General features: G+C 46.2%; 1 protein-coding gene across 2 annotated transcripts; it reads left to right on the top strand.

Annotated features, from left to right (window-relative positions):
• The first annotated feature begins 12 nt into the window (after positions 1–12).
• DPCD (deleted in primary ciliary dyskinesia homolog (mouse)) lies at positions 13–23,726 on the top strand. Of its 2 annotated transcripts, XM_082673905.1 has the most exons (6): positions 13–123; positions 8,527–8,607; positions 14,216–14,340; positions 14,685–14,818; positions 21,365–21,467; positions 23,220–23,711. In XM_082673905.1, the coding sequence occupies exons 1-6, from the start codon at positions 60–62 to the stop codon at positions 23,322–23,324; spliced, it is 612 nt and encodes a 203-aa protein (XP_082530031.1). In that variant the 5' UTR covers positions 13–59; the 3' UTR covers positions 23,325–23,711. The 2 variants fall into 2 exon arrangements, with proteins under 2 accessions (XP_082530031.1, XP_082530032.1); XM_082673906.1 differs by lacking the exon at positions 8,527–8,607 and having other exon boundaries at positions 23–123; positions 23,220–23,726.
• Positions 23,727–23,868: the final 142 nt, after the last annotated feature.

Genomic DNA, 23,868 nt, shown 5'->3' on the forward strand with positions numbered 1-23,868 from the left:
ACCCTAGGCGGAAACGGTTGCCATGGCAGCGGCCGGGCACGCGGCTGAGCTGAGGGAAGATGGCGGTGACGGGTTGGCTGGAGAGTCTGCGGGCGGCAGAGAAGACGGCGCTGCTGCAGGACGGTAACTCGAGGCACCCCGCGAGCACCCTCGTCCTTTCCCCCAGCGTCCGGCCCTCCGCTCTGGCGCCTCCGGGAAGGGCCTCAGCCCAGGACGGCAGGGCTGGAAGGTCGCGGCCTCCCTCTAGGGCAGTTACTGCATTTGCAAATGAGGAAACTGAGGCCCAGAGAGATGAGGTGACTGGAACACACGTCTCTGGACACCCTAGTTTCCTGGACACCAACTCACTCCGCTCTGAGTTTTGTTACTAATAAATAATAATTCTTTTCACGTTCACCGTCATTTGCTCCTCACCGCTGTCCCGAGAGGTGGTTTTGACCCCATTTTACAGAAGAGGAAACTGAAATCCAGGATTTTAGATCGGCCCCAGCTCCCCGAGTCAGTCAGTGGTACAACTGAATCTTGACCTGGGATGAACCTCAGTCTGGAGGTTCTGTTGCTGAAAGCAGCCTGGTATCATAGAAAGGCAGGACACCTGGGCTCTAGTTAACGACTCTGCCTTTAATTTACCGTGGGCTTCCCAGTCGGCCTCTTTACTTGTTTGAACCTCATTTTCCTCATCTGTAAAATGAGGTGGATGGATTACCTGTGTTGTCTCTGAGGTCCTTTCCAGCTGTAATGTTATCTTTGTAAGTGAACCTCTAAATGTTCCCTGGGTCTTTAGAGGAGACAAAGCAACCCCCTACCCCCACCTCGTGCTGGTCCTGGAAGAGGTGGGCACAGAGGTATGGATGGAGTTCGGACTTTCTTCCACCCTAGGACTGGCCAGTGCTTCAGGGTCCCTTCCTGGACTCACTTGGCAGCCAGAATGAATTTGGTCTGAATTCCTGTAGCTTTCGGGAAACCAGCAGGGACTGACATCCACAGGCAGAGGCCAGTCAAGAAAGCGTGGAAATTGAAGTCAGCTGGTCATTTGCTCATTTATTCATGCAGTATTTAGGGATGCTTTTTACTGTGTGTCAGGTTGTGTGCTAGAGCAGATAGAAAGAAAAAGACACGTCCCAGGAGTTCACATAGTGGTCAGGAAAAAAATGTAAATAAACAAAAGCATGTGTGTTAAATAGAGGTTGGACTCTTCTATAAAATGCTATGAGAGCACAGAGGTGAAAATGATTATCTCTTTGAAGGAGGACCTGACAGAAGAGGTGATGTTTATGGGTCCTAAAGGATGAATAGGTGTTTGCTAAGTGGAGAAGAGGGGATAGTTATTCCAGGAAGAATGACTCACGTGTAAAGGCACAGAGGTGTGAAAGTATATGGCTGATTACTAGGGGCATAACAAAACATTTAGTGAGGCCAAAGCATTCACCAGTCATAATATCTCCCTACACTGTGTAAGGTACTAGGTGCTAGGATGCAAGAGTGAATAAAAGGACGCTTTTCTCAAGCGATGAGGGGAAATGGTGGAAAATGAAGAGAGATTGCAGATAAATTGAGGTATGTTGTGATCGATCTCCTATGCCAAACCAAAGATTCTGAACATTATCTCATAGGACAGTGGGGTTTGTTTTTATTGTAAGAAGTACTTAACATAAATTTACCATTTTAGCCTTTATTAAGTGTACAGTTTTGTGGCATTAAGTACATTCACATTGTTACGCCACCATCACCACCATCCATCTCCAAAACGTTTTCATCTTCAGCTGAAACTCTATACTCATTAAACACTAACTCCCCAGTCTCCTTATCCTCAGCCCCTGGTAATCACCATTCTACTTTCTGTCTTTATGAATTTGATTACAGCAGGAACCTCATATAAGTGGAGTATACAATATTTGTTCTTTTGTGACTGGCTTATTTCACTTAGCATAATGTCTTCGAAGTTCATCCATGTTGTCGCATGTGGAAATGAGGAAATGTCGCATGTCGCTTGAGGAAAGTTTGATTTCCTCCCTTTTTAAGGTCTGAATAACATTTTTCCGTTGTATGTATATACCGTATTTTGTTTATCCACCAGTGTGTCGATGGACACTTGGGTTGCTTCCACTTTTTTTATTGTGAATAATTACTGCTGTGAACATGGGTGTACAAAATATCTATTCTAGTCTCTGCTTTTACTTCCTTTGGTCAAAGGACAGTGTTTAAACAAATATTTCATCAGTCAGGACTTCGTTAAGTTTTTTTGTGAGTAACATCACAAAACAACATTGTTAGTCCCCCCACCAAACCAAAATCAAAAGAAAGAAAACAAACAAAAAAAGCCAAAGGTGTGTATATGCCTTGTCAAACCTCTCCTGTTGATTTATCCTCCTAATGTGTATGTGAGTGGGCGTAGGATGCTACTAACTTCCCACCAAGAATCACTTCTGTTGCTAATGAGAACCCAACACACTTCTTCATAAATAATTTATGTTCATTGTGGAAATAAGAAAAATAAATAAACAAGTCACTGGTAATCCTGCCATGCAGAGATAATCACAATTGACATTTCCATACAGAAACTTCCATATTTTTTCCATGCATACAAACTCATACATATATATATATACTTTTTTATCATCTTTATTGGAGTATAATTGCTTTACAATGGTGTGTTAGTTTCTGCTTTACAACAAAATGAATCAGTTATATATATACATATGTTCCCATATCTCTTCCCTCTTGCGTCTCCCTCCCTCCCACCCTCCCTATCCCACCCCTCCAGGCGATCACAAAGCATCGAGCTGATCTCCCTGTGCTATGCGGCTGCTTCTCACTAGCTATCTACCTTACGTTTGGTAGTGTATATATGTCCATGCCTCTCTCTCGCTTTGTCACAGCTTACCCTTCCCCCCTCCCCATATCCTCAAGTCCATTCTCTAGTAGGTCTGTGTCTTTATTCCTGTCTTACCCCTAGGTTCTTCATGACATTTTTTTCCCTTAAATTTCATATATATGTTTTAGCATACGGTATTTGTCTCTCTCTTTCTGACTTCACTCTGTATGACAGAATCTAGGTCTATCCACCTCATTACAAATAGCTCAGTTTCATTTCTTTTTATGGCTGAGTAATATTCCATTGTATATATGTGCCACAAATAGCTCAATTTCATTTCTTTTTATGGCTGAGTAATATTCCATTGTATATATGTGCCACATCTTCTTTATCCATTCATCCGATGATGGACACTTAGGTTGTTTCCATCTCCGGGCTATTGTAAATAGAGCTGCAATGAACATCTTGGTACATGACTCTTTTTCAATTATGGTTTTCTCAGGGTATATGCCCGGTAGTGGGATTGCTGGGTCATATGGTAGTTCTATTTGTAGTTTTTTAAGGAACCTCCATACTGTTCTCCACAGTGGCTGTATCAATTTACATTCCCACCAACAGTGCAAGAGGGTTCCCTTTTCTCCACACCCTCTCCAGCATTTATTGTTTCTAGATTTTTTGATGATGGCCATTCTGACTGGTGTGAGATGATATCTCATTGTAGTTTTGATTTGCATTTCTCTAATGATTAGTGATGTTGAGCACTCTTTCATGTGTTTGTTGGCAGTCTGTATATCTTCTTTGGAGAAATGTCTATTTAGGTCTTCTGCCCATTTTTGGATTGGGGTGTTTGTTTTCTTGATACTGAGCTGCATGAGCTGCATGTAAATTCTGGAGATTAATCCTTTGTCAGTTGCTTCATTTGCAAATATTTTCTCCCATTCTGAGGGTTGTCTTTTCGTCTTGTTTATGGTTTCCTTTGCTGTGCAAAAGCTTTTAGGTCCCATTGTTTATTAGGTCCCATTTGTTTATTTTTGTTTCTATTTCCATTTCTCTAGGAGGTGGGTCAAAAAGGATCTTGCTGTGATTTATGTCATAGAGTGTCCTGCCTATGTTTTCCTCTAAGAGTTTGATAGTTTCTGGCCTTACATTTAGGTCTTTAATCCATTTTGAGCTTATTTTTGTGTATGGTGTTAGGTAGTGATCTAATCTCATACTTTTACATGTACCTGTCCAGTTTTCCCAGTACCACTTATTGAAGAGGCTGTCCTTTCTCCACTGTACATTCCTGCCTCCTTTATCAAAGATAAGGTGACCATATGTGCGTGGGTTTATCTCTGGGCTTTCTATCCTGTTCCATTGATCTATATTTCTGTTTTTGTGCCAGTACCATACTGTCTTGATTACTGTAGCTTTGTAGTATAGTCTGAAGTCAGGGAGCCTGATTCCTCCAGCTCCGTTTTTCGTTCTCAAGATTGCTTTGGTTATTTGCGGTCTTTTGTGTTTCCATACAAATTGTGAAATTTTTTGTTCTAGTTCTGTGAAAAATGCCAGTGGTAGTTTGATAGGGATTGCATTGAATCTGTAGGTTGCTTAGGGTAGTAGAGTCATTTTCACAATATTGATTCTTCCAATCCAAGAACATGGTATATCTCTCCATCTATTTGTATCATCTTTAATTTCTTTCATCAGTGTCTTATAATTTTCTGCATACAGGGCTTTTGTCTCCTTAGGTAGGTTTATTCCTAGATATTTTATTCTTTTTGTTGCAGTGGTAAATGGGAGTGTTTTCTTGATTTCACTTTCAGATTTTTCATCATTAGTGTATAGGCATGCCAGAGATTTCGGTGCATTAATTTTGTATCCTGCTACTTTTCCAAATTCATTGATGAGCTCTAGTAGTTTTCTGGTAGCATCTTTAGGATTCTCTATGTATAGTATCATGTCATCTGCAAACAGTGACAGCTTTACTTCTTCTTTTCCGATTTGGATTCCTTTTATTTGCTTTTCTTCTCTGATTGCTGTGGCTAAAACTTCCAAAACTATGTTGAATAAGAGTGGTGAGAGTGGGCAACCTTGTCTTGTTCCTGATCTTAGTGGAAATGCTTTCAGTTTTTCACCATTGAGGACGATGTTGGCTGTGGGTTTGTCATATATGGCCTTTATTATGTTGAGGAAAGTTCCCTCTATGCCTACTTTCTGCAGGGTTTTTATCATAAATGGGTGTTGAATTTTGTCAAAAGCTTTCTCTGCATCTATTGAGATGATCATATGGCTTTTCTCCTTCAGTTTGTTAATATGGTGTATCACGTTGATTGATTTGTGTATATTGAAGAATCCTTGCATTCCTGGAATAAACCCCACTTGATCATGGTGTATGATCTGTTTAATGTGCTGTTGGATTCTGTTTGCTAGTATTTTGTTGAGGATATTTGCATCTGTGTTCATCAGTGATATTGGCCTGTAGTTTTCTTTGTTTGTGACATGTTTGTCTGGTTTTGGTATCAGGGTGATGGTGGCCTTGTAGAATGAGTTTGGGAGTGTTCCTCACTCTGATATATTTTGGAAGAGTTTGAGAAGGATAGGTGTTAGCTCTTCTCTAAATGTTTGATAAAATTCGCCTGTGAAGCCATCTGGTCCTGGGCTTTTGTTTGTTGGAAGATTTTTAAACAGAGTCTCAATTTCAGTGCTTGTGATTGGTCTGTTCATATTTTCTATTTCTTCCTGATTCAGTCTTGGCAGGTTGTGCTTTCTAAGAATTTGTCCATTTCTTCCAGGTTGTCCATTTTATTGGCATAGAGTTGCTTGTAGTAATCTCTCATGATCTTTTGTATTTCTGCAGTGTCATTTGTTACTTCTCCTTTTTCATTTCTAATTGTATTGATTTGAGTCTTCTTCCTTTTTTTCTTGATGAGTCTGGCTAATGGTTTATCAATTTTGTTTATCTTCTCAAAGAACCAGCTTTTAGTTTTATTGATCTTTGCTATCGTTTCCTTCATTTCTTTTTCATTTATTTCTGATCTGATCTTTATGATTTCTTTCTTTCTGCTAACTTTGGGGTCTTTTTGTTCTTCTTTCTCTAATTCCTCTAGGTGCAAGGTTAGGTTGTTTATTCGAGATGTTTCCTGTTTCTTAAGGTAGGATTGTATTGCTATAAACTTCCCTCTTAGAAATGCTTTTGCTGCATCCCATAGATTTTGGGTCGTCGTGTCTCCATTGTCATTTGTTTCTAGGTATTTTTTTATTTCCTCTTTGATTTCTTCAGTGATCACTTCGTTATTAAGTAGTGTATTGTTTAGCCTCCATGTGTTTGTATTTTTTACAGATCTTTTCCTGTAATTGATATCTAGTCTCATAGCGTTGTGGTCGGAAAAGATACTTGATACAATTTCAATTTTCTTAAATTTGCCAAGGCTTGATTTGTGACCCAAGATATCTATCCTGGAGAATGTTCCATGAGCACTAGAGAAAAATGTGTATTCTGTTGTTTTTGGATGGAATGTCCTATAAATATCAATTAAGTCCATCTTGTTTAAAGTAGAATTTAAAGGTTGTGTTTCCTTATTTATTTTCATTTTGGAGGATCTGTCCATTGGTGAAAGTGGGGTGTTAAAGTCCCCTACTATGAATGGGTTACTGTCGATTTCCCCTTTTATGGCTGTTAGTATTTGCCTTATGTATTGATGTGTTCCTATTATATTTTTTTCTTTCACCAAAATATCATAGTAATAAACTTAAAATTTTTTATATTCACATACATATATACACATAGATTATGTACATATTCTATGTGTACATATGTACACATATGTACACATAGAATCTTGGGTACGGGAAGATATTCTAAGCACAACTTCTGGATAATAACCACAAAGGAAAAAACAATTGACTATATAAAAATTAAACACTTGTTTGGGAAAACCCACCTTAAACAAAGTTAAAAGGCAATTAAAACAGAACATTTGCAACATATATGACACGTGCTTAATATATACAAAGTTCAATCAGATTAGTAAGAAAAAGATGAATACCCAAATAAAATAGGCTAAGGCCTAAACAGGTAATTCACTAGAAACATGAACAATAAACCCTTGGAACATTGTTCATCCTTATAACCTTAAAGCCATACAGATATCCTAGTATGGTTATTACAGGATCAACCTTGGCCTCAAGTGGGTTTAAGCCTGGGCTGTCATTTCCTAGCTTTATGACCTTGGACAAGTTACATGACCTTTAATCCTCAATTTTCCTTACTTGTGAAATACAAGTACTGGAGGCACATAGGATTATTTTGAGAATAAATGCAATAAAACATGTAAAGTGCCTGGCCCATAGTAAGCACTGCATCCTGCCTGCACTTAAGACTGGACTCCAGGGGAGAAGAGAGTCAGGCCAGATACCCTCAGCTACTCACAGGGAGCACCTTATACCCCACTCCTGACAGGACAACCTGTTATAGCTCTATGAGCCAAACAAATGAGTAAGGGTGGTGTAATCTAGGCGCCTACTGAGAGGCCCTGCAAATTTGGGGGTGAGTTTCCCCAGAATACAAATTCGGAATGACTCAAGGGAACTATGTCTCAGAGGAGTGAATGGACAGTGAAAAGTCTTGGTAGATCAGATAACAGTTGCAAGTTTTGGCTAGTGACTGCTTTAGCTGGTTAAGGGCCTTGGGGCTCTATTCATCAAGCATTCGTTAGGTACCTGTATACCGGGCATTGGTACTGTTATTAGTCTCACTGAGGAGCCTACCTATATCTACTTACCTATCTGTAAAAATAGGGGAAATTATATAGCCACTTTTAAGAAAATGCTTAGTATTATATTACATAGGTGGAAGAGCTGGTCTAAGAGACGCCATTGGGTTCTTCTGTGCTTTCAATGAAAGATGAAGCAATGTTCATTAACTCTCTCAATCAGTATTTAGGTGAGCTCCTAAAATATGCCAAATACTATACTAAGTGATAGGGAAACCATAGGTGGGGGGATAAAACCCCTCTTACCTTAGTAGAAGAGACAGGCAATAATCCAAAAATCACACAAATACATGTAAAAATCATACCAAGGTAAATGCTGTAAGGAGAACACACGGGGACTAATATCGTATGGATGTGTGATAGAGATGGCCTAGAGATGTACAGAAGAAGGCAGAGCGAGGGCACGGCTGGAGGGAGGCCTTGGTCGGGAAACCCAGTTCAGTATCCTGAGCACATGGGCTTGGTTTTAGGAACTGGGGAGAGAAAGATAAATATGATATCATTCTTGAAACAGATGCTTTTAAAAGTATAGTATGTGATAAATGCTCCACTGTGGATATGAATAAAGCACCAGAGAGGCATAAACAAACAAGTGATGAATTTTGCCAAGGTGGTTAGGGGTGATAGTTTAGGAAGATTTCACAGTGGAAGTGACATTTGAGCTGGATTTTGAAGGGCAAGGAGGAGTTCAGCATTTGGGAAGAAGTTTGGAGCTGTTGCTGGTAGAAGAATCAGCAGAGTAAAGACATGTTCAGAGAAAGCTTAGAAAGGAAGTGAGTCCCAGGACATGTCCTAGAGTAGTGGTGGGCAATGGTTGGCAAGGAGTTCGTGGGAGGCTCTGGGAAGGTTTTTTTAACATGCCCAAGGCTGTTAGTGTTTCCCAGGTAGATCTCTTGACCTGCAAGGCCCAAGGCAAGAGGAGGCTCAGGGGTAAGGCACTCTCTGTTTTGTGCCTAGGGAGAAGGAAGGTGCACTATTTGTTCCCAGATGGGAAGGAAATGGCCGAAGAATATGATGAGAAGACAAGTGAACTACTTGGTAAGTGACGGGACCCCCAGCGGGCCCTTAGGAACACTTGGGGTGACCTAAGCACAGGTAAACACGCATAGCTGAGGCTTCAGGGAGGATCCCAGCACCACATGTGGAAGCTCAGGGAGACTGAAGCCCTTGAGGCAGGATTGTTCCTGAAAATAATCTGAGGTCAGGGCTGGACACCAGAGGTGGAGTGGGCGTCCGCTTGACCAGTAAACCTCACTCCACCCCCAGACAAATGAGAGAGTGAGTAATTCTTCTAAGGTGGGAATGGGCATGTAAAGAAACCGTTGGGAAAAAGCTTTACAGAGAAGGTGGAATTGGAAGTAAGCCTTGAAGGCTGAGTAGTGGTAAGGGCAGGATTTCACTGCAGTTTTTTTGGTCTGTTTTTTGTTTTGTTTTCTGAAGGCATATCGGGAACAAACAAGTATCAGAGGCGCAGCTTTTGACCTTGCCTCAGAAGTGACTCTATTAAATATGCCCCTCATTTTGGAGAAGGTCTGAATCAAAGGGAATAGGAGGTAGAAACGGTGATTTTGCAGCATTGTCATTTTCATTCCTGCAGCCCTTTTCCTCTAAGAATACGCTCATGAATAGGGGCCGTAGCTCAGATTTCTGGGAATTATTCGATTTGTTCATTCTCTGTTCTCAGGTATGCACATCAGCATTAACCGACTTCCCAGAGCTAGGTGGCTGGTTCTTTGACCCAGGGCCTGAGGCTGTCAGCAGTGGGAGTTGGTCTCTTTATTAAATTTCACCTGAAATGCTAAGACCAATGATGGAATCATGGGCTGGGTTATTTTCTTGTCATTATTCTTGACTTTAATTTCTTCCTGGGCCTGATCGACAGGTAGTATTGGCGGGGGAATTTCTTTTTCCCTTTTTCTGACAGCTCATAAATGTCTAGAACCGACAACACGGATTACACTGGTTTGCATTCTCTTAGTCTCCAGTCTTAAAATATGTGTCCTGTGCATGTTCAGCCGCAGAGTGAAGTGTTGATCCCTTCTTATTATGAGCTGCTTGGGTTCCAGTCCCAATTGGTTTAGTCTGGTACTATTAAAAATCTTGATGTGTTTAGCATATGACACTGATTTGGTGGAAACCAGTACAGTAGTAATATTCTCACAAATCATTGTAATTTATAGCGCTCCCAGGGGGTGACAGCCTTGGAATGCCTAACAGGGGTGAGCTTATGAAAGCAGAGGTCACGTGGGCTGACCACCACCATCACCAGGCCGGGGACTAGCGGCAGCTCTTCTCCCGCAGCCCCCAGCGTCACCTCTCTTCTCCACACAGAGCAAATAATACAGCTGTCGGGGTTGTGGCTGTAAAAACAAACAAACAAATAAAACCCAAGGCATCTTAGTTGTGCTTGGACATGAAATTAAAATGAAAAAAAGTCCAGGTCCCTTCATTTGTAGCATCCCACATGAACTGTCATTTTCCCTCTTGGCAGGTGGAGAATAGACAGTGGCCTCCAAACTCCTTTTTCTTAAAAGTAGAAATGGAGGTTCATAGGAGAACGTTGTCTGACTAAAGTTTACCTAATGATAGCAATACCGTAACTTTTATTGGGCGCCATGCTAAGTGGTTTACACGACACATTACAGCCCAGTGTGGTAGGTTACTGCTGTCTTAACAGTTGGGAAAAATGGAAGCTTCAAGAGGATAAGCACCTTGCTCAGAATCACACAGCTGGTTAGTTACAGAGCTAGGATTTAAGCCTAGGTCTATCTGATGAAGAACCCATGCTTTAATCCACAAGAACATTCTGTTGGGAGTTGAGGTTATTTAATCCTGTTTTCTTTTCTTACTAAATCTTGTTCTCCCCAGAATGACCCGGGTAGGGGCTGGAGGGAGCAGGACAGAGATGGGCGGCAAGGAACACCCCACTCAAACCACTGGACCCTTTGAACAGCTGATCCTTTTCTTACCCGTCTCCAACCACCCCACCCTACCTCCGCCAGCTTGCAAAATACTGTTTGTTTTTCATTTTTAAGTATAAATAATCCCAGGACCTGAACTTTCATTTGTGCATTCTTTGAAGCAAAATATGGATGGGGTTTTTGTGGGTGTAAATGGGAATAGTTTCCGTTTTTTCAGCTAATTATACAAATTGGATAATTGGCCAAACTGGTTTTCTGTCCAAAAAACCCAGAAAGTAATTTACAGAGAGAATTACCGATAGGACATCTGTCTGGGTTGGAGCTCTTCCGGTCGGTGTTAATAAGCATAGTAGTGTCATATTTTTTTTCTGCCCTCTCAATGCTATTCATTCCCACCCCCCACAGTGAATGCTGTATGTGTATTCATAGAGGAAAAAACTGAAGGGCCCCATAACAATGATCGGAACATCAAACCAGCCCTAGAAGAACACAGCATGTCCAGGGGGGCAGAGGCTGAAGGGCAGGCCGTCCCCCAGCGATTACATTCGGATTACCGGCTTAATCTGCTTTGGTATTTGACCGCCAGCCTAACCACCCCAGGCTGCATTTGGAGGATATTGAGCACTTTCATCCCCAAGCACTTCACCGGCTTTATAAATGACCCACTCGATTCCCTTCAGCCTCCTCAGGGATGGGACGTGGCAGCTGTTTAATAGCCACATAGCAATGTTGCAGTGTTTTAGGGCAGAAAAGAAGAATCCTGCATCCAGTTTAAGCTGCAGGGAGTACTTAGGAAAGGGGAATGTAATTATCCACATTGGAAGTGGGCCAGGGCTTGGAGCTCTGGGGAAAGAGGCCTTTTAGGACCTCCACTTTCTAGCCCACCTGAAAGATGGGGCCTCCTTTCAGCAGTCTGGGACATCAGCCTGCTTCCTGCTGACTTAGGAAAAAGGCCCCAGGCGCTGCCTCCCTCATATATTCCCCATCAGACCCTTTACAGGGTCATTGAAAGTCTCCTTTCCAAGGACTGGCCCTGGCTCAGCCAGGAAGATATGACAGCGTCCCAGGGAGCTGCCTTGCACACACCAGTTTGGGTTTAACATATAATCAAATCAGAGTGACAGCAGGTGCAAACAGTCTTCTGTTGCCGCAGGAGCTGTCCTTGAGTTCAGGAACAAAGACAGGACAAGAAAAGACAAAATGTATTTGCATGTGTGCATTCATGCCCACGTCCATGGGAGAAATAACAAGGACTTCACCCATTCATTTGTTGGATCTTATCTCACAAGGGAATGAATACGGAGGCTTTCTTCATATTCTAACAAAGAATTTAATTCCAAGGTGCTAAAAAAAAAAAAAAGACAAAACAGCCAAGGGTCCAAATTTCTGTGACCTGAGTGGCTTTCAAGGTCAGCAGTAAGGAAACCAGTAGCTGACTTTCCTCCTCCTTAGGGTACTCCTTGGGAAGGTTTCTGTTCCAAACCCAGTATTCCATGGATAAAAGAGAAGACAGGAAATCCTGGTATCGGAATTGCCTCTCCTGGCCACACTGGCATTGTGCCTCAGGACAAATGATTTAACAGGGTCCATGATTACAGGACGCCTCACTTATCAAGCCCCAGATAGTTAGGTTTTCATAACTTATCAATACATTTTCAAATAATTGAAGCTTTTCCTTTAAATGCTAAAATATAAAAAAGAAATAGAGCTTCATTTTTTTTTAAGTGAACCTTTTAAAATATCATGTATGCTTATTGAATGTTTATAGAATACAAGTTAGCCTTTTACTAATGATTCAAATTCTGGTCTTGAAGTTAGGAGACCTGAATTTTAGCTGTGTTTTTTGCAAGTTAGTGTATCTTTCTGAGCCTTGGTAATTCTTCATACTCTCCCCTGAAGAGTGGTGGCAAGGGTTGAAGGAGAGCAGGCAGGGAAGAAATGCTGTTTCCCATTTGAAAAATACAGGTATTGGACTAGATGCTTTCTAAAGGAACCTCCACCTTTAAACTCTGTGATGACTGTGTTCTATTATATCGTGATCCTGTCAGGGTCTAAGGATGTTTGTTTGTCCTCACACCAAATGGTCCCACATCCTTTTTAGTTCTGTCGCTGCCCTTGATGTGAGCTATCCCGTCATGCTGTTGTCAGTATGCCTGGGAAAAAATTAATTTCCTGCCTTATTCTACACATAGCATTTTATACATGTCTGAGAATCTGGGAGTGATCTTTCCTACAATAAAGAGTGAGATACATGGGTCTTGTCACAGGAAACCTCCACTTAGAGGCATTTGTTGCTTCTGAATTTGCAACTGTGAACACTGCAACCCAGAAGGCTGGCTTCCAGTTAAATAAGCAAAGTATTACATGAATAGATTTGGATATACTTCTGGTCACAGTCCATTCACTTAAGAGAGAAGAAGTATTTGTGAGAAAAAGAAAAAAGTTGCCTTTAAAGTATATTTCCAAGTTTTACTCTTCCTTATTTATTTGCATTGTAAACTTGGAAATGTGTTTCTAGGGAGAGTTTTTGGCCCTGAGACATAATAAAATCACACTGCAGAAGGCACCAGACCTTATAAAAGCACATATTAAAGGGAAAATTCGAATTGTGCAGCATACTTTTGTGTTCAGCTTGTGTGCCTTACTTAGAGCAGTGAGGGTGTTTGGGTTTGGCACAGCTGCCCAGAAGGTCTCAAAGAAACCCATCCTGAGAATCGCATTGCAGCTCTCACCACCCCGGCCCAGAAAAAGGAGCAACTGCAACAGGACTCCAGGCACTTTCTGAGTTGTTTAGCTCCTCACAGCAGCTTCAGGAAGGCTGCTGGCCTGGAGCAACGCTGGGACTGCCACCTGGAAGACCCCCATTGCTGCGGGCAGGGAAGGAACAGAGGGGTCGCACTCGCGAAAGCCCCCTGTGGCCATGGGCGTGCTGACAGCAGTCACTGTGACAGGGCTGAGCAGGGTTCCTGAGCATCCCAGCAGGGGCTTTCAGTTAGTGTTTACTGAATTAGTCTTTTCACTTAGAATTTCCATAAAGTATGTGGCTTAATTGAAAAAAAAAAATCTTATGCAAACATCTGGGTTGTAAAATAGAGATGATTATTTGCATTATAAAAGGATGATTCCACTCTACAAAAAATGTACATTAGATCTTTTATAAATAATGCATTTAAAATATGGTGTGTGCCTAAAATTTCCTGTAAATACAACTCTGGGACTTTTGTTTTAAGCCATGTGCACCTGAGATGAGTGAATTTCTATATTTGGACTTTCTGAATCATGAGACAAATCTGCCTATCAGCTTTCACCCTCTTAATTCATGTTTCCTCTGCCCATTTTTAGAGGGAAAAATGCATGTCACATTTTTGGGGATCCACATTTTCCCTGTTACTGGTAGCTACCCTTTTCCTAACATTCACGTCTTCCCTTTGCATGAAGTCACACCTGGGGTTTTCTAAACTCCACTTGGCGCCTTTCAGAGCTTTGTCCTAATTCCTTTTGTCTGGGCACCCATGATATGGGCTTTACACGTTGTCTAATATTGAAATACTCTCCTGAGATTTCAGAGGTTGTGAGGTCCCTGCTCAGATGGATAAAGCCAGTGTAAAAGCCTGTAGCTCCCACTTTTATCCTGTTCCAGTTACCTAATGTGATATTGATGATTCAGCAGAAAGAAGCAGAGTACCTTTCTTCCCCATAATCCCACTGCTTCCTTCTCTCCTCAGTGAGGAAGTGGCGTGTGAAGAGTGCCCTGGGCGCCTTGGGCCAGTGGCAGATTGAGGTGGGAGAGCCAGCACTCCCAGGAGCAGGGAGCCTGGGGCCTGAACTCATCACGGAAAGCAATTCCAATGTATGTCTGTCTGTCAGGTGTCTTGGGGAGGCTGGGGGAGTGGGCTGCTGGCCCTCGGGGGCAGGCGCCATGTCTTGTTCACCTCCTCATCTCCAGTGTACCCACCTGGACACAGTGCTCTAGAAATGTTTGCTTGAATGAGTACCCAAAGGGTTTTGGCTTAGTCATCCCAGGGCGAGGGCTCCAGGCCTAGAATGTCACAGCAATGGCAGTATCAGAGGGGAGCTGTAGGGAAGAGCTGAGGGTCTCCCATTGTGCCCCTTGATAGAGCTTTGTGGAGGGGGGAGCCATCCTTTCCCACCCCCCTCCAAGAATAGTCCTCAAGTTGGCTTTGCCTTCTGCAGCCCATCTTCATGCGCAAGGACACCAAGATGAGTTTCCAGTGGCGAATTCGAAACCTCCCGTACCCTAAGGATGTCTACAGTGTCTGTGTGGACCAGAAGGAGCGCTGTGTTGTCATCAGAACAACCAACAAAAAGTAAGTGGCATGGTGGGCACCTGCCTGCTTGTGTATGAGCAAGGTGGGGGTGGGGTTTGACCTGAGGTTAGGGCTCAGATGGCTCCCCACCTCAGAGGGCAGAGAAGCCTGCTGTCCAGCTCTGAGGGAGGTAGGAGGGCTTCACTAAAGCCCTGTAGTAGGTGCTAAAAGCTGAAGGGCTTTCTCTCTGCAGGACCAGCTTGAATATTGTAATCAGTTCCACCGGGGCAGGGAAATTTGAACAATGAGTATCTGGCCCAGTACTTGGCACAGACTGGGGCTCAATAAATATTTGCTGGATGAATGAGAGGTTGAGGGAATCACCCGGCCATTGCCTTGTGATCTTAAGTGGTTCTGCTGTAAGGTTATTGTGCCTTGACCTCTGGCTGGATCCAGTCCATGATGAACTTGGCCTGGTAACATCACTGTTGGAGCTGGCAGGGAGCCATGGCCTGGAAGGTGCACCTGTCTGAGGTGGCAGTTATCGAACTTTAAAGTACTGGTCTGGGAGCAGCAAACCTATCCCTCCCTGAACTGAGGGACAGTGAGCTGGTGCTTTGGCCTCTTGGAAGTCTCTTGCATAAAGTCACTTGCATTATGTTTCAAAGGGATTACTAGACTTCCTTTTGCTCCTCTTCTCATGGTCTGCTAGGGGAAGGCAAAATGTGGGGTTGAGGGGACAGAAAGTGACCAAAGTGGAGATCTAATCCTGGCAGGGCTGCTTCTGGGCTGATCATCTTGGAAATGCATTGATCTCGTTTGGGTTTCTGGAGCTCTGACTGATCACAGGAGAAGAGAAGAGCCCTGTGATGACTCGGTTGTGACCTGAGTCAGGGATTGCAGAATAGGACCAACTCCCATGAAATAGATTTGGTGCATTGAGATGGGAGGTTTTATGAGTTACTGGTCCACAGACTGTGAAGCCACCCAACATGTCTCATGGGGTGCTAAGCTTAGGCCAGAGGTGTCCCCATCATCCACTGATTTACAAGCAGTAAGGAAGACCCAGCTATTTGTCCATCTTCTCAGGTGGTGTGGTGCCAGCCTCCCGTCCCATCTCCCTCAAGGTCCGTGCCTCCCAGGCTCCCCTGGTGCAGCCCTGGGTTCTGCCCTCCTCTATGACTCCCATACCCTCTCACTTTGGCAGGGTTAAGTGGTGGGGAAGGGGTAGAGATGAATGAATTAATTTCAGGATTATTGCTGTACACACAGCCAGCAGCCCCTGAAGTGGGCCTTGTCTATAAATACAAAGTCATAATAATAAGGATTTGCGTTTATAAAGCACTTTGAAGCTCTCAGATAAAAGGCAGTTTATTCCTGTTATTGTTCTCATCATTAACAGGAGTCAGTGCCTAAAGTGGAATTTAGCAATTTCAGGCAACAGAGAAATTGCCTTTAGGAAAACAAACTCCGTGCTTCAGCAAACATTCCCTGGCGTAAGAGGCCCTGGGCCCAAATTAGGAACAAAAGTGCTTCTGATAGCACTTGAATCTGCAGCCCAGCAGTTTGTGGAGCTGGCTGCTGCCTCCCTTTTGTCCCCCAGAGGTCACTGTCGAATACAGATATCCAGCAGAAATGTGATTACCAGGGAGTGAGAAAAGAGAGGCTAGCTAGCGCACCAAAAAATTCATCTGCAGGCAGATCCTCTGGGTCCCATCTCCTGTGCGTATTCAGCCATAGGTGGCGCTCTTGACCAGGCGCTCCGTGGCCAGAGGCCCACTCCGGCGCCCAAGGCAGGGGGAGACATTTTTGAATTGATGGGTAAGGCCAGGTGGGATGCGAGTAGTGCCCCAGAGTGAGCAGGGCCGGGATTGGATTCCCAAAGAGGGGAGAGGAGTATGTGAGTGCCCACTTCAGAGCCTACAATGAGATCTCAGGTTCAGCGGCCCAGCCTGGCTCAGCACAGCCTTCCTCAGGATCCTCTGCTGGGAGGAAGGTGAGAGAGGCTGCTAAACCCCTAACAGGCTCTTCTGAGCCTAGTGGCATTTTCATCTTCTACCTGGAGTAGAAGATGTCCTATACCTTTACTACCCCGAAATATACAGAACTCAATAGCTATTCCTTTGAGCAGTGTTTAGCTTTTTCAAGATACTTTAAAAATCTGTTTTCTGATCATCACACCATCCAGTGGTGGACAGGGTATGTATTTTTATTGTTGTGCTATATATGAATGATTATCTATAAAGTCAGCATGATGAACAGACTTACTGAAGGGATAGTTAGTGATGGTTTCAGTGCCCAGGCCTCTTCAGTTTCCATCACACTGTGGCTTTTCTGATTTGACTTCCTTCACCTGGAGGTTCCATGCCTGCCCCGATCTGATATTCTGGATTATGGTTACCAGTAAAAGCCAGAGTTCCTTTGTTTATACCTGCCTTGTCTCTGAATAACTGGGTTGGCCATTTCTCTTGAAGGAATTGATTCCAGTGTATTATGTCCTTGGCCCCAGGTAATAGCAAGGGATGAATCAGGGAAGGAAGAAAGTGCTTTCCCAGGATCCCATTGTGGCACCATCTATTCCCAGTAAGAGTGTTTGTGCAGAAAGAAGGTTCCTAGCCTCAGCCTAGAAGCTGGCAGCTATAAGTGGAATGAGCTAGGATGTGGAGTAGGAAGATGTCCGCTTGAATCTGGCCTCTGCCACGTATTACCCGTAGCATTTGGGTCAAGGGTTCCTCATATATCATAGGAGAATACTCATACGTACGTCACAGATTGCTTGGGGAATTATGAAATCGTATATGTACAAACACTCAGCCCCATGCCCGGCCTGAAGCAGGCCCTCAACAATTCTTTGAAAATTAGAACCTGAGGAGAGCTTGGCTGATTTGACATCGGTAATACTAACACTGTGGGAGTGTTAATAGGCATCTCTAGAAAAGAGGATTCTGTGGTCAAATAACTTTAGGAAACTCACTTTGGTAGGACTTCTGAGTGCCTTTAGTATGTGAATGTGTGCTGTGACTCTCTACGAGGGGCTACTGTAGGCAGGGGTGACCAGTTTGCCTGGAGTGTTGATGTTTAAGAAAGAAGGGGAGATTTGCCGACTGATTCTCTAAGGGACGGACTGGCTAGAGGCTTCTCTCGACCACTCTGGCCAAGCCTGTGTGCAGGTGTGCAGAGCACCCACTGGAGGTGTGTGGGGCGTGGCCCATGTGACTCCACAGCCATACTGCTTCTACTTTCAGCCTCCTCCAGAGTCTCTCTCTAACGGCCTGGCTTCTTGTGCCCTTTCTCAGTTCACTAAAAGGGAGAATGGGTTGGGAAAGGACTGGGAATTGGGAAGGGGAGACAGCAGAGAGAGAGTGATAGGGTGCAGTGGATCATTTCTGAAATAGCCAAAGTGAAGGAGCTGTCCTTTTGGCACAGTTCGAGAGAGGTACAGAGTTGGCCTGTTCCAGTCCCTTTGACAGACAGCGACTTAAAGTTCATCTAGGGCAGCTCCTTTATTTTTAGAAAGGAATTTGGAGGAAGAAACTGAGGCCCAGAAGTTAAGTGGCCTGTCCAGAGTCACAGGACAGGGCCAGGGAGTCCTCCTGAGAGCCTTTGCTTCCACATACATCTTTTGGACACTTTTACATTCAGAAAGGAAGCCCACTCTGTGTTAGAGGGAGTGTCCAGGAGACCTGCAGGGTGGCTGGGTTCTGGGGGTGACCACCCCCCATATCTGCCCCACCCTTGGACAGACGCAGGGAACCTAGACCAGGTGGTCTGTTACTTTGAGGTGAGAATATAGAGCGATGGCGGGGGGGGGGTGAGGAGATTGGGGGGATTATCACTGTAATAAGGGTATCTCCCTTTACCAGTTTTATGACTTGGGCAAGATACCTAACTTTCCTGTGCCTCAGTTTACTCTTCTGTAAAAGAGGATAACAGAAGCAATCAACCTGAGAGGGCTGTTTTCAGGATTCAGTGTGTGTTGAACAGGGCCTGGCACAGAGTTAGCATTCATAAATGTCACCTTTCACGGTGTGGCCGAGACCAAGGACAGTGAAGGCAGGTGAGAATGGGGGTTGTTGTGCATCAGCGAAAAGTCCAGGAACCACCACACTATAAAGGCTTAGTTTCAGCAGAAACACAGGGTCTCCTCGGGCAGTGATATGGCCTGTTTCTTCTTCATCCTTAAATCCCCAGCTCATAGTTCAAGGTCTGGGACACAGTTGACGCCTAAGAAATGGTTGCTGCCTACCTAGGGCTTGCCTGAAGCTGAGCATTTGGACTTTTCCAGAAGCACAGTGGGTCCCTCTCCAGTCCAGGTGCTGGTGAGAAAGTGAAGCATGGTTCTTCTCAGGGCAAACCCCAAGGCCAGGGATGGAGATAAGGGAGTGTGGGCTGCTCCCTGAGGAGAGAAAGCAGATGCCCCGTACTCCCTTGAAGACTGCCCATCAGAAGCCCCTGAGGAAAATGGTTTAACCTCAGCCAATAAACTAAATCCATTAGAATACTCATAACAGAGCTGAGCCTCCAGACCTACTCTGCCTCCATCCCCCCACCTCGTGAGAGGTGATGGGAGTAGAACAGGGAAGCTGGGGTAAGTCATGCAACTCAAGTTCCCTTTGATCTTGTCATTGCTGTTGAGAACAAGCCCTGGGACTCTTTCTCCAGTCCTACTACCCCTGCCTGGGGAATGTGCCTTGATGGTGCCCCTCTGAGAGTACACAGGTGTGTCCCTGTCCCCCCTCCCCAGCACACAGCCAGGTAGGCAGAAAGGATGTCCCCACGTTCTGCGCAGCAAGGGCTTACACAGGCCCCCTGGGTTCGGCTGAGCTGTGTGTGCCCGGCTGCTTCTCTCCCGGTTCTGCTTCTTGTGTATGTTTGCAGGGAAGATGTTAACACTTCCTAACAAGCCTTTGTGTTCATCTAATCTCTGCTGTTTAACCTTTGACTCCCTCCCTATTATCAGTGTCTGCCACCTTTGCTGGCCAGACCAGAGGCCCCAGAAAGAGCCCTCAGCCTGGGCTGGCTAGGAAGAGGATGAAGCCGACATTCCACCCCGGTTTGTAGGCAGATGGATCACCTTTCCCTGGGGCAGAGTTTGGAAAATAAAGCAAACTTGTGGTGCCATTAGGATCCCCCAGCCCCCACTCCTTTTGAACTGTCAGCCTTTAAGTAAACATTCTTTTCCTGCCACGGGTCCCAGCACCTTGGCGGGGAGTGAGGAACCTGGAGGATAGGGGCCCTGAGAGCCTTCACTAAACTGAGGGATTTGGGCAGGGAGAGCAGGGCAGAAGTGCTTGCATTGATGTCAGCTCTCCTGAGTCCCCAGGGCATCAGGGCTTTTGAAGTGGACTGGGGGTACCTGCCACAACGACCAGGCCCCCCTGACATATTGAAAGCCCTATCCTCTCCAGGCCCCTCACTTGAGTTTGTCTGTACCTGTCTGCAGCGTTTCCCTGCCCAGCCACATACCCTTGCAGCAGCAGTGATGCCATGCCCAGGTGATAGGTCTGGTAGCCACTGGCCAGAGCCTAGGTCATACTTCCACCAAGGAAAATGCCAAACAGTCCTATTGCTAGAGGTGAGGCGGCCATTGCTTGTGCTCCAGTGTAATAAGCACCAGACCAGGATCAGGGAACTTTAATTCTGACTCTGCTGACAACTGGCTGTGAAGCCAGGCGAGATATTTCACCTCTCTGAGCCTGAGTTTCCTCTTCGGCAAAGGAGGTCAAATTACAGACATTATGGGTTGGATGTTGCTATCTGGGTTTGTTTTGTTTTGTTTTGTTTTTAGTTTTTTGGCTGTGCCGTGCGGCATGTGGGATCTTAGTCTCCTGACCAGGGATTGAACCCTTGCCCCCTGTATCAGAAGCGAGCAGTATAACCACTGGACTGCCAGGGAAGTCCCAGGGTTGTTTTGTTTTTTTACTAAAAGGGATCATTAATCTCTGGACTGTCACCTGCCATTGAGGGAGACCGAGTGTGGTATGTGAAAATGGAGGAGTGGGGTCCAGAGCCCCAGAGATCCAGCTTCCTTGATGAGTCACATGGCTTGTTCTCTTAGGGATATTTCTCCTTGTGGATGTACTCCCCTCTCTGGCCTACAAGTAGAGTCAGGCTAACAAGGCCTTCAAAGACCCCAAAGGAGGAAAAGGTAACTGAGGTCCTCAGTAAAGGGCCATGTAAGTGCCAACTGTCAGTCCCCAGCTTTCAAGGACAGCCCTAGATTTCCTTATTCTGTTTCTTGTTAGCACACATATCCCATTTTCTTCGGGTGCTGAGGAGGTAGGGCTCGCCTGAGCCAATTGTGTATTCCAGGAGGCTTCTTCCACGTGTCTTTGGGAGGACTGAGCTTGAAGTATGAGTCAGTCTGATCCCTGGTCTAATCAAGGAATTATGACTGGCCCTGTTCCATTGCTGGACTGGCCATAAGGCCTTTCTTTTTCTTCCAGGACCACTAAGCTCTAAAGTACTGGTGTTCTAACTGGCTTCCCTTCTTCCTCTTTGGCTGTGTGGGGAGAATTGTATAGAAGTTTGGCGTCAGAGGGCCTGATGCCCAGCTGTTGGGGTCACTTTGTTGGGTGTTCTCATGGCCTCTTGTTGTCCCCACAGGTACTACAAGAAGTTCTCAATACCTGACCTAGACAGGTATCAGCTGCCTCTGGATGATTCCTCGCTGAGCTTTGCTCATGCCAACTGCACCCTCATCATCTCCGTAAGAGTCATTCAGACTTCTTGGCCACTATGTCAGGGACAGGCTCCTTCTTCCCCTGCCCAGTTCCCATCCTACTGGAGTCCTCAGTTCCAGCCCCAGCTACTCCTGGGGTGTGCTTGCTAGAGAACAGGCCTGTCTGCCTCAGCATGGTGTGAGCCGGTGAAGGTCAGGAGGCTGATTTTAAAATCATAGCTGAAAGAGGATAGAGGGTGATGGGGAGGGGTAGAATCCACAGAACTGGGGTTCTAGATGGTCCAAAGGCCTACCCCTACCCAGCCATGTGACCTTCAGCAAGTCATTCAACCTTGTAGGCCTCAATTTCCTCATCTTTGAATAAAGGGGGTAGAAGGGGGAGAGAGAGAGGGGGAGGGGTGAGAGGGAGGAAGGGTGAGGGAGGGTAAGAGGGAGAGAGAGGAAGGGAGGGAGAGGGAGGAAGGGTGAGAGGGAGAGAGGAAGGGAGGGTGAGGGAGGGTGAGAGAGGGAGGGTGAGAGGGAGAGACAGGAAGGGAGAGCGAGGGGAAGGGGAGGGAGGGAGGAGGGAGGAAGAGAGAGGGAGGAAGGGTGAGAGGGAGAGGGGGAGGAAGGGAGGGAGGCAGAGAGAGGGGGAGGGAGGGAGAGAGAGGGAGGGGGAGGGAGGAAGAGGGGGAGGAAGAGAGGGAGAGGAAGAGAGAGGGAGGAAGGGGGAGAGGGGAGGGAGGGGGGAGGAAGGGAGGGAGGCAGAGAGAGGGGGAGGGAGGGAGAGAGAGGGAGGAAGAGAGGGAGGGAGGAAGAGGGAGAGGGTGAGAGAGGGAGGGGGGAGAGGGGAGGGAGGGTGAGAGGGAGAGAGAGGAAGGGAGGGAGGAAGAGGGAGGGAGGAAGAGAGAGGGAGGGTGAGGGAGAGAGGGAGGAAGAAGGAGGGAGGAAGGGGGAGAGGGAGAGAGAGGAAGGGAGGGAGGAAGAGAGAGGGAGGAAGGGTGAGAGGGAGGATGGAGGGAGGGAGGGAGGGAGAGAGGGAGGGAGAGAGGGGGAGAGGGAGGGAGGAGAGGGAGGAAGGGGGAGAGGGGGAGGAAGAGAGAGGGAGGGAGGAAGAGAGGGAGGGGGAGAGGGAGAGGGAGGATGGAGGGAGAGAGAGGAAGGGGGAGAGGGGAGGAAGGGTGAGAGGGAGAGGGTGAGGAAGGGGGAGGGAGAGTGGGAGGGAGGAAGAGAGAGGGAGGAAGGGAGAGAGGGAGAGGGAGGAAGGGGGAGAGGGAGGGTGAGGAGGGAGAGAGAGGAAGGGAGGGAGAGGGAGGATGGAGGAAGAGAGGGGGAGGAAGGGTGAGGGAGGGGGGAGGATGGAGGAAGAGAGGGAGAGAGAGGAAGAGGGAGGGAGAAGAGAGAGGGGGGAGGAAGGGAGGGAGAGGGAGGATGGAGGAAGAGAGGGGGAGGAAGGGTGAGGGAGGGGGGAGAGGAAGAGAGAGGGAGGAAGGGGGAGAGGGGAGGGAGGAAGGGAGAGAGGAAGGGGGTAGGGAGGAAGAGAGGGAGGGAGAGAGGGGGAGGAAGGGGGAGAGGGAGAGGGAGGATGGAGGGAGAGGAAGAGAGAGGGAGGGTGGGGAGGGAGAGGAAGGGAGGGAGGGGGAGAGGGAGAGGGAGAGGGAGGAAGGGAGGGAGGCAGAGAGAGGGAGAGGGAGGAAGGGTGAGAGGGAGGGAGGGAGGGAGAGAGAGTGTGTGTGTGCGCGTGTGCGTAGAGAGGGGTGATGTGACTGAATCATGTCCTCTCCTTGGCTCCATCCACAGTACCAGAAGCCAAAGGAGGTTCTAGTAGCTGAGTCAAACCTGCAGAAGGAGCTGAAGAAGGTAAAGACAGCACACAGCAGTGACGGGGACTGCAAGACTCAGTAGCGGACCCCTGAGGCCTGCACTTCCAGCGCTGAGTGTGGGTGAGGCTCTTCCTGTAGAGGCCTCTGAGACTTCAAGGCTTGGGCACTCCTAGCCCCTGAGTCGTGGTCTTCTCTCCTGAGTAAAATAATTCTGAGTCACTGTGGGTGCACTGCCCTCTTGTCCACCTCTGATGCTTCTGCCCCCCAGGGAGGGTGCTGGTGATGACATTTCCTTCTCCTCTAGCCTAGGGACCTTCAATATAGAACCTTCCACATAAACACATAAAGGGAGGTATGGGTCTTAGATGGAGAAGAGGATCAGGGAGCCCTGACCCCAGCAGGACAGGGCATCTTCCCCAACCTGTTTGCATAAACTCAGAGGAAAACCAGGCTGCAAGGGCCCCTGTGCTACCTTACCTTGTAAACCCTAAGTGAAGGGTGAGTGAGGAAGATTTTAAACTGCAGAAAACCTGGAAACAGCCCAGGATATTAAGATGCTGTGGGTGTAAAGCCAGCCTAAGGGTTGCAGCATTGTGGAGCGCTGGAGTAGGGTGAAGGAGGTCACT

The sequence above is a fragment of the Grampus griseus genome (genome assembly GCF_964374135.1).
Source record: "Grampus griseus genome assembly, chromosome: 16".
NCBI lineage: Eukaryota > Metazoa > Chordata > Mammalia > Artiodactyla > Delphinidae > Grampus > Grampus griseus.